At 43.8% G+C, this 11,311-nt stretch overlaps 1 protein-coding gene across 1 annotated transcript in view; it reads left to right on the top strand.

Moving 5' to 3' along the window:
* LOC131879527 (irregular chiasm C-roughest protein-like) overlaps positions 1-11,110 on the top strand; it is a gene marked incomplete in the record, with an annotated part of 15,185 nt that extends 4,075 nt beyond the window's left edge. The window contains 4 exon segments of the mRNA XM_059225876.1: positions 3,308-3,579; positions 4,089-4,676; positions 8,894-9,306; positions 10,117-11,110. Coding sequence (XP_059081859.1) covers positions 3,308-3,579; positions 4,089-4,676; positions 8,894-9,306; positions 10,117-10,683 — 1,840 coding nt within the window.
* Positions 11,111-11,311: the final 201 nt, after the last annotated feature.

The raw sequence follows: 11,311 nt of genomic DNA, 5'->3' as shown, positions 1-11,311 counted from the left end.
GATTTTTGTCTAATATTTTGCTTTATATCTTGGGTTTTTAGTACATCTACTGTATTGAAAAGTGCCCTCGCAACCTCCCAAAATTTGTACTGATATCATTATTCATCTGCTACTTAAAGTAGTCAATTGCTGACAGACTGCTGGTGAACATTAGTTAGTAAAGTAATTCTCAATAAAATGTAGTTTTCACAGACATATTCCTAATGGCGTATAGTACCTTAGCCTTGTGGAGCCAGTAGGTTAAGTCTGTGGTGGATATCTGTCATAAACCATCTAAAACTTCAACTTATTATGCAATAGGAATGTGTGATCGCTTTTGGAAATGACTGACTCCCTATTATGACTTGTTTGGCACCTTCTACACGTTCATCGAAAATTGACGGCCAATCAGATCGAACGATTTTGATGACGTAAACTTAACCTCGCGGTTCTCTGACTAGAGGGTCTCTATGTCTACCTAGGGAGAAGAATATCTTCGTCCTCATCATCATTATCGTCCTTAAAAGATCGTCTCAAATCTTGGGGAAATTGACGAACATTCCGACGTTTAGCCCTATTCTAATCAAGGAGGTTGATAAAATCATCTGATTTGTTGTCGCAGCGACAAACTAATCTTGGATGATTTGCCTTTTAAGTTTCACGATCGATCGCTTCATCTGCATTGTAAAATCTGAGAGGATTTTCTCCAATTTTGTTATTGAAATGGCATGCCAACTCTCAATGTGCTTACCAATTTTGATCTTTGACTTCCAATGTTGTCACTTAAGCTGATGATATTTGTACGTATGTGAGTATGTTGATTATTTTTTGCAAAGACCTAGCTTTTGGAGTTAAGTCATGATGAGTTGCTTCAAATTGTGGTGATATCAACATTTCGTTACCCCTTCGAGAATGTAAGCATTCACCATCACGGCCAGGGAAGCTACTTGCCACTCGAGCGAATAACACACCCAGTCATTTGGAGAAAAGTTTGATCATTTCGAGTTCCTGCTTTCTCAATCCACATTAAATATAGATGTAAGTCGTTGGGTTCTTTATTGGTTTAAATTACATCCTTCTGATGTTGATCTCTTCCATTTATAGTGCTTATTTGTGCAGTATGCGATATACATATACCCTGAGTGTGAGATGATTCCAATTCTCAGTGAGTGAGTGACTTCAGATTTCTCTCCGACTGAATTGGATGTTGGGCAAGAACGAGAGATGAACGAAATGAACGAGATGAAGATGAGAAGATGATGTAAAATTTATTCATGAACTTTTGTCACCTCATCAGCTGGAAAGATCTGAACTGATTGCAAAACATATTTCACTGCCAAGAAAAAACCGTGCTCACTTGTGATTTGTCGCGGTTACATGAGCAAATTAATGCACTTCCTGGTTGCAATTGGGACAAAGTGTTCATTGATCGCGACTCGCAAATTTGACACCGACATTTATCGATTCGCAACATTTACAACAGTGTCAAAACATGCGAAGCCGACTCTGGGGGCTTTGTTATAAATATTCATGCCTTTTATGGTCGGTGTTTGTGTTTCGGAATGAAGTGGTGATGTTGTTGCTGATGTTGATATGGTGGTGGTGATGGCCCCAACATGCCGGGTATCCCGCTAACAAGCTCCAGTAGAGAGATGAACATATGTAATCTAAGATGAAAAATTAGTCCTCTCGACTGGATGGATGAGACTTCCATAGATATAGAGATTTATGAACACTAGTGCAGGGAAACTAAACCTTGTGAGACGCTACTATTGTACAAAAACGATATCTTAGACATTCCTGAAGGATATACACGCATGCAATTCATTTAGAAATCCGTCAGGCCAAGCTTTGATATTTTAATGACCTCACTGGACCGCCACGCATAATGCTCTGGTTACCATCACTTCCATTTTGGTCAGTTAAATCGACAAGCCGTAAAATGGTCTGTGATGATTGAATCTTGAATCAGTGCATTGAGTAAGAAAGTATCTAAAGAAGGACGTGGACGGTCATACACTGTAAATGGAAGGTTGAGAATCCTGATTTGAATCAACCGATTGGATCGAAAAAGGGACGAACACACACTGTGATTATGCGTTCTAATTTTCTGATTATGGGGACGTTTAGGCAAGCTCTAGCAGGTTCGTTTGTTTGCTGGTACCAGAGTCAGTGATGCAAGTTTGGGGCTTCAAGCACGTTTTTGAGAAGCTGACCCTTCTTTCACATTGCTACATGCATGAGGAAAGGTCAGATTCGTTAAAACCAGTTTGAAACGCCAATTTTGCATCACTGGCATTGGCAGGCAAGTTTGTTTGCTGGTATCAGCGCTTGCCTAAATGTCCGAATTTGAGTGCCCTAAAGTAGGACGAACACACGTCTTCTTGTAATATCTCGAAAGATATTTTTTTCCACCATTCAAACATTTGGGTGTATAATTAAGCCAAGCATCGTGCGACATAATTATTATTACTCAAAGCCCCTTGATGGAATTTAAAAAATGTAATTTCTCACCCAATGGTACTGTGGTAATGCATCAACGACGTATTGCAGACTAATTCTTTTTCAATTCCTCGCCAACGACCGAAGAAGATCACTTGGCTTTGGTTGAAAGCAACACTAGAATGTTAATCTCCCGGAGAGGCAGCTATCTCTCCATCTTTTTTTGCCTCGTATACTGAATGCTTGAAGAAGACCATGGATATGGAGCAAGTAAGCAAGCAAGCAAGCCTTGAACACTAGTTATCTGAGAAGGTGGCTTCCTCAAGTAGTTGAATGCTCAAAGCATCATTCATGCCCTATCACCTCCATTCTAAAGAGACGATTCAAGATGCACATTACTATTATGTACTAGTACATTTTGATCAAGGGCTCATCGAGGCAAAAAGTAGGCCCCTTGGATCATGAACACAGATGATTCTTTATGTACGCATAGATTCATGTAGTACATACAAAGGGTGGGAAGTACTAAGATGAGGGCCGCACTTTTGCCATAAGTTGACTTTTCTCCTGTCGTTCGAGGCTAAAACATCTCACGCCTTTAATTTCACACTTACATGTTATCCTGATATTCATGGTGGTGGTGGCGGTGGTGTTGGGGTTTATACTACTACTACAACTACTATTGCTATTACTACGCTACTGCTCTAGCCGTTGATTTAGCCTCTACTCTGCGTGCGAGACGTGTGTACCTCGATCCTCTGAGAGTGGATGGAAAAAGTCAGATGATAATCGTGCCACGGCTCAAGATTTAGATGCACCATCCTCGTCGCTTGCCCCTGAACAATATGTCTTTTGTGCCCAAATAAATTGGATTTCTTTCTTCCAGACTGATGGTACATTATCCGCCAAAGGTGAGTCTACGAACCAATCGTGATGAGCTCTTGGAAGGAGATTCCGTCCGCTTCTATTGTGATGTGGAGGCCAATCCAATCCAAGTTTCATTTGCTTGGTTCGTGGCGGGCAAGGCTGTGGCTGGCCAAAGCTCCCAAGAGCTGATCATGGATAGCGTGGATCGAAGACTCCATAACAGCCTGGTCCGATGTGAAGCCACGAATCCTATTGGACGAACGGATCAAACAGCCATCCTGAATGTCTCATGTGAGTGTCGTTGGCCAATTGGCCCGGGTTTGGAACACATGACACAAATTTGAAATTCCGCCGTTCCTCTCCGCTTTTCGATTGAGTTTGTATGTAATGCCAGGCCTCACCTAAGAGTGGGTTGAGAAGACGTGAACATAGAACACGACGCTCAAGCATGAGAGTGGTTCTTGTCGTCCATCTTGGAGGGATTGATTCTTTGCACTTGGAAACAGGCTCTAATCTTGATTTCAATCGCCAACTCACTGGTTGGTGTACACATGTCACTCTGATTTCTCGCACAGAGTTTATTTGCGCCCACGCGCATTATCCGCTCTGTGGTGCAAAGAGAACCGTTTCGACATGCGCAAAAAATGGGTCTGATTTCCACATGGCCCTTTTAAGGAGATAGCCATTGAACCGGCAAACCTAGAGACAATTTCGTGGCACATTTGACATTACATACATACCAGTAGTAAATTTTAGCGATTCTTTCTCTAAAGATGTGCCACTTTCTTTGTTCTTGGCAGACTCGCCAGTGTTTTTAAATCGACCGGAGAACGTGGCTGGGTCACCGGGTGAGCGGGTCAGCCTCCGATGTCGGGTCGATTCAAATCCTCCGCCGACCTACTCCTGGTACCATATCAACCCTTTGAACGGCCAAAGGAACCATGTGGTGGGATCGTCGGCCAACCTGACCCTCAAGGTGAGCCCTAATGCGGTTGGCGAATACGAGTGCAAAGCCTCCACCTCTGGCTACGCGGATGTAACCGCCAACGCCAAGCTCTTCATGAAGGGTCCTCCTTCGATTGAAAACGCTCACCAACCTCAATACGCTCAATTGGGCAAGACTACCCGTGTTGTGTGTGAAATCCAATCGACTCCGAGCTTGGATCGCATTGAATGGAGCTTTCAAGGCCATTTAATTGACCCGCGACGGGAGCAACCGGAGCAGGGCTCAAAATACTCGCTCACCGAGAAGCAACTCCTGGATGAGGAGCGAGTCCAGAGCGCTCTAGTGATCCGCGACGTGGAGGCTCAGGATTTGGGCGCCTATATGTGCTCCGTACAAAACGCCCTGGGGTCAGATTCAGCTGTGCTTCACCTTCGAAAACAATGTAAGTGCTTTCAGGAACGTTTTAGAGATTAATTGATGTCTGATGGTATTCAAAATGCAGGCTTTTGTGGCCAAAGTAGAACATTAAGATAACTACTTAGTCGATGGAGCCGGTTGACCACCTCAAGTGGGAAGTGGCCATTCCTCCTGTGTTTGAAGGGACGGATTAGGAGGAGAGTTGAGGTCGTTTGAGACAAGCATGCCTCCTGCTTCCCTGACTGGTTGGTTGCTTGGTTGGTTGCCTGGCCCAGGCAACTACTCTCCAGGCAATCATTGAAATCAAAGCCCCTTTCAAGGGTCGCTTTTCCGTTTACATTAATTGCTGACAATATACTAACCGACCGAGGCGAAATAGAGCCCAATCATAAAATTCCAAATTATCTTGAAACCTTCTCGACTTAGAAGTCGCAATTGCTGGCTATATGATTATGAGTCAGTACATGGCAATGAACAACTGATAGATAGCGGTCAATGTTGTAATCTAATTGAAATTGCTCATTTCTTTTTTCTGATTCGTTGTACGCCGTAACAAGCCTTGATTGGTCGCACACACTCTGTCTCTCCGCCGTGCATGGCTTGGCATATTCAAATCTTCGTTTTCGTATTCATTTCAAACCTGCTCAGACAGCCTCTTGCACACACGCCTTTGTCATCAGTAGTTTCTTCAAAAGGTTTGGGGTACTTCAAATTGACCACAGCCACATTCCAACCAAATCTTCGCATTAGAACGCATTTTCGTCAAGTTTTCCATTTGATGTCAAATGGTATTCCCGTTTAAAAGATGTTTGAACCAATTCATGGGTTTGACGTTCCTACCTACCCATCTTGTCCGGGGGGGCCTGGAGGTGGTAGTGGAGGCTTTATCCCTTGAATTATAAACAAGGGCACACACGTAATTGGAGTAGGACGGTGAGTTCGGTCATGAGCCAGAATGTTGGCACAATTCTCTACCCCTCTAAAATCAAAGCCAGCTAGTTAGACTTGAGTCATTGGTCAGAAACGTCCGATTCTCTAGATACCAAAGTGAACCAACGACGAAGAAGCAACCAACCAGCTACTGGCAGCAGTGCGTCCGTCGCCCCTCGTTTCGTTCGTTCATGTGCACCGTCTTCGTCTACAGTTGTTTCAACATTTCTTAGCTCCTCCTCGCTCCTGAGGGCTTCCTTTCCTGAACATATTTCAAGTGGTCAAACATCTCCTCATGCAGCACCCTGTGTCTGCTCGGCTGTGCTTAGCACTCAACTCTTTGGGGGCTCATCTCTTTGAACAACCCTCTAATGACCCTTCCACACTGGTTGGTTGGTTGGTTGGTTGGCGGGCTTACAGAGGCGCTGATAGTGATGATGATGATGGTGCACTTGTTCGATGATGATTAGCCCTACATTTTGGTCGCCAAGGCCTCAAGGAACTTTGGTCATATTATTGAAGGGTCCTACAGGGTCTGTTCAAGCGTAACAATAAATCTTGGAATTGTTTCAGTGGAAAATCCGACTGTAGACCCTGTTTTGAGCCCAAGATATGCGGGTGATTACTCCAAAGTCATGCTTAAAGTTCGTTGAAGCTCAAATTGAGCACTTTCTGAAGCGGGGAAGACTTTATTTTTTCCTGTGCCTTCTTCTATCCAATCACGTCAAGCAAGCCGAAGAGAACTTTTTTTTCTGAGGCCTCGCTTTTGGCTCAAACAGAAGAGCAGAACCCCTCATTAAGAAGACACCATCTTTTTTTGGGGTCGCTCTCTCTCTCTCTTTCTTTCTTTCTTTCTTTCTTTCTTCTATCTTGAGTTTGGCTCAAATTATTCATCTCAATATCTCAGTGTGCCACCAAAGGGCAACATTTTTGGATTAACTGACAAACATCCCGCACAATAATTGAAAAACGGGAAATTGAATAAGGCCTTACTTAGTTATGAGACACTTATCCTACGTATTTTAATTCTCAGAAATTTCCTCGAAAACATTCAAACTTCGGATTGATCTCTCGTTCATTCAACAAAGATGCAGATATTTTGAACAGGCGCAGAACAGAACAAGAAAGATTGGCCTTAGACTCTGGTATCGGGGGATTGTTCAGGCTTTTGCCTACCGACGTACGGTACGAATGTATGAATCCAAGGGAAAATGGAATGATAGTGCAAAAATTCAATTATCAGTGCCGGAGGAGCTGGTTCAAAAGTCGATGAAGCAATCAAACGTTAGTCCTCGAACTTTCTGGCACAAGGTCTTTCTATCTCTATTGTCTTTGATTGATTCCATTCAGATTGACAAAACTCAAGTTGTCTCTTCTTTCAATCTATTTCTAACAAGAAGCTCTTGCACTGTACTAGATCGCCTTGCCAAAGTACTGTACCGCACATGATCGGGCTTGAATGGCACTGTTTCTACATTTCATCCCAGACTTTATTATCGCTATTGTCGTCGTCGTTGTCGTCATCCTCATCATGACATCGGGAAAAGTGCCTTAAGAGTGTACAAGTGATAGAAAGAAAGAGAAAAAATTTACCTTGGAACTTGGTTTTTCATTGAAAAATTGACAAATTGGACGCAGAAAGTGCCCCATCATTGCGGTCTTCCCATCCATTCCTATGTCCGTCCGTTCGTCCGTCCATCCGTCCATCCGTCCATCCACCTATCCATCCATGCAGCTATTGTTTTCCATCTCTCTATCTTTCCATCTAACCATAGATGTGATGCTCTAACTTGTTACTAGTGACAGATGAAATGAAACAGCTTAAATTTGGTTCTAGGCTTTTCAATAGTAGTAGATATTCCTTTATACCGCCACACGGTTAGGTTAGTATTATCCTATTTACGTCCTCACAAATGCATTCTTCTCTCTTCAAATCCATACCAAGATCAAGTGTCGTGTGCCTCGTAAGTAGTTACTGCCAAGTATATTCAATAAGCGTGACAAATTCAGCTCTGGTGGTTTGAATTGAGTAACTCTTCATCACGTAGTCACACTCATTGAAGAATCATGTCACAGGGATTTCTTATTAGCATGACCATGATCATGTAAGAATGGATTGAATATCGGTTATTAGATTAGCTGCCCTACGATACCTTTCAATGTGTTTCGATTAGATAGGGAAGGATCCATTGGAATATTTCAAGCGTGTTCCAAAGAAGTAGCAGCGGCACTAGAGCAATGATTATCTTTGAATTGCTTGAAGTCCACTCACCAAAAACGGTAGGTACCTTAAAGCAATTGCGAACCTAACCAGAAAGTCTAGAGTGGTAAAAAGAGGAAGGCTGGGCGAGGGGGATAAGGTCGAACGTAAAAAACTGTATCCAGCTCTTTTTGTAAAAGCTGTGCAATAAACATTGAGATTAATTGGAAGACAAAGATAAACTTTATTGGGCAAGTGCCTTTTGAAAAACCTTCCTTAGTGCACCTTGGTGCAGGACGAGAAAGACCACAGAGGTTGGTTGGTTGAGTTGACTTGTTCCCATTCTTTTCTGATATACAAACTAGTCAACCGACTGTATATGCAAGTTAGCAGGAGGCCCTCTTTTCCAGTCAGGAAAGTCGGAAAACATTTGGACAGAGGCTCACATATCATGGGTCCGAAAGAGACCTCAAAATCATTGATAGCCTGTACAAATCAGATGGCTTCTTCTTGTAAAGAAGCGGACAAATCATTAGGAAGTAAATGCAAACCATAATAAGAACTTGAGAGTGCAAGCCCTAAGCTCTTTATAGAGAATTTTAAGGAAAAGAAAAAATCAGGCGCTCCCTACAAGTTGAGTAGTCCTCCTGGCCTTAAGGGACCGTCGGTAATAAATGTAGCAATAAGATAGCCTTATTTCCTTTGTGGCCTTGAAGAGTTGCACTAGAGCAATCTCTAGAACACAAAAATGTTGTTGTTGATTTGTTGTTGTCATAAATAACTCGGGAAATCTTGTCTTCATTGCGTTTTCATGCGGGATGGCTTCAATTTACCTTGTTCCCTCAAAAAAATGCCATGCCAAAACAACATTTTCCCGGTCACTTTCCACCTGATATCATTGATTGTGAGATAGGATATCGTGGAACCCACGTTGCGTGGTCTAAAAACTCACTTCAGTTGAATCAATCTGTTATCCACGCTTTTGTTGAAGTGGCAGGGATAACAACACACAAGATGTTTCGTGGCCTCGTTTATCCTTGGTCGTCTTTTGTCGTAATCCGTGAATCTGATTTCCCTCTTGATGCATCATGGTTTGGTCTCGTTTCTTGCAGCTGCTATGCCAATGTTGGTGGTGATTGCCGGAGTTCTTGGAGGCGTCATTCTAACGGTAGCTGTCATTATGATCGTCATTCTCTGTCGGAGAAACTCGAAAAAGTTCCAGAATCTCGAGAAGCAGGATCTGCGGATAAAGATCGAGAAACAGAAGCGGACAGAGCCCAAAGAAGAAATGGGCTTGTCGCCTCCCGTTTCCACCGTGACGTCTTCTGATGGGGTGTCCAATAACTCGTCAGACATGAAAGTGGACGGTCGGGTTGGATCGTCATTATCGGAGGGTGAGAACCTTCACGCCGATGATTGGGAAGGATCGGATGATTCCTTTAGACCCACGGCAGGAGCACTGACAAGCGCCACAAGCAGGGGGAAGGCCTTGGATTATGTGGACGGATTGCCAAGAGCCTTTGAGGTAAGAACACAGAGCACAGTGATAAAAGAATGCTACAAATTAGGTTGTTTGTTTTTGTAAGTAATTCCCGATTTACCGTTGCCGAGACGACCGCAACTGAATTATAATGCGAAAACAAACGACTAATGATTGGCTTGCAAAATGTACGTTCAGCACAAATGCACAGACATGGACAGCAACAACACCCAAAAGATGGAAATCATTGCAACTTAAGCGTCACAGCAAATTCGCCTGGTCATCAAATTGGTCTCTATTTCCATGTGTGTAATATTTACGTGTCCGAAGCGATTCCATGCCTCGTAATGTTTGCTTTCCAAGTTCCTTTGTCAAAGGAACAATTGGCGGGGTGGAAACCGAAGAGGAAGTTTATTTGCCAAGATCTGTTAATATAAGTATGACATGGACTCTCAAAAAGCAATTTAGGGGCCCACAAATCATTTAGCAAAACACGTGTTCTTCCAAAGACACCAAAAAGGTGGAATAAATTTTCTGTGCCTGAGGTTTTTATTCTCCATTCGAGAGCGCATCTCGCTCCGTAAAGCCCCCTTATTATTTTGGAGTTCCAATTGAATTGCAAATCGAGCTCATCAGCTTCTTGTTCTTCTTGTGCTTCGGGTTCCTCCTCGTCCTCTGCCATTTCCGTGCCGTGAGACGAGTCTTAAACGAGTCCTAAACGTGTCTCCCAGCCATTTTGATGGCTTACCATGTGTAATTAGATGCTGATTTGAAACGGGAGTAGGTTCAAGAACTTCGACCAAATGACTTCTTCATCCACGTACCTTTAAAGACGTTGTTCTTCTTCTTTTTCAGCCGCAAGTCTATCCCCAAAATGCATATGGCCAATATTACGCGAACAATCTAGTCAATAACTCGAATGGGGTCTACAACGAAAACAACTACGTTCATCAGGCAGCTTTAGGTACCTATGCCACAAATGAAGGCTACACTCGTAGCTCAGACAACCTTTACTCGTGTTCCGGCGGTCAGCCTTTGGGCGAGGTCGAATCTCGGCGCTATTCCGTTCACGTGCGCAATTCCCCCGTGAGCCCACCCCAAAGCAGCAGCTCGGCGACGATAAGTGTCAAGAATTACAACTCCAGTTTCGATTACATGCCAGCCAGTGCATTTGTGTCATCGTCAGCCATGCTGGCCACCTCATCACCCCGTGAATCCACCTCAAATGGAACACTCAAGCACGGCTCAAGCATGGCCAACTATCGCTACGGAGGCCATTTGGACAATTATTCCGTGTATGTAAACAAGCCTCACCATGGACTAGTCCCCGTTCATGAGACCGGGAATCTGGTGATGGGTGCTAACACAAACTCGGGCGGCGGATCCTTGGGCAAGGGCAGCTCCTTGGCCACCCATGTCTGAGTGTCTGTGAATCAACTCATATCCCTCATCCCATCTGACTCCTCGTTAACCTGGGCCTCACTCGATGAATCGATTTGTTTCAGAATGGAGACAAGCCATTCTCTGATTGAGCTTTGATTCACCTCTTCTTTTGTTCAAGTATCGCTGTGATATGTGTGTGCGTGCGTGTGTGTGGTTTCTCTCTCTCTCTCTCCCTCCCTGTCTCCCCCAACGTCTCGCTCTCTCTCGCTCTCCCGTCCGAATCACCGAGACGAAGAACAATAAAAACTCTCAGAATTGAATGCGCTGTCCAACCACTTATTATTGTTATTGATTGCTGCTCTAAATTGAAAGTGTCTGTCGTCAGCATCTCATTTGGAACACGCCTTTTTCGCTCGGGCGCATTGTGAACACGTTTTTTGCCCATCACCTTGTGAAAATCACTCGCTGGATGATGATGAGAATGAGCTGGTTGGCCATTCCAATCCCATATCTCCCTCCTTACCAGTGCGTTTTAAAGCTCAAGTAGGAGTTTCGACTCTGTCGGACAGGCTGTTCTCGCGAGCAAGACGAACTGGCCATTTTTCTCGCCAATTACGTATCCCCAAGCTTGTTAAAAAGATGGTGACGCCTGAGAGGGTGCATGTTT

This window comes from Tigriopus californicus, chromosome 4, assembly GCF_007210705.1.
Source record: "Tigriopus californicus strain San Diego chromosome 4, Tcal_SD_v2.1, whole genome shotgun sequence".
Taxonomy (NCBI): domain Eukaryota; kingdom Metazoa; phylum Arthropoda; class Copepoda; order Harpacticoida; family Harpacticidae; genus Tigriopus; species Tigriopus californicus.
The sequence above is the reverse complement of the archived record's forward strand: the minus strand, read 5'-3'. Positions and strand labels throughout refer to the sequence as shown.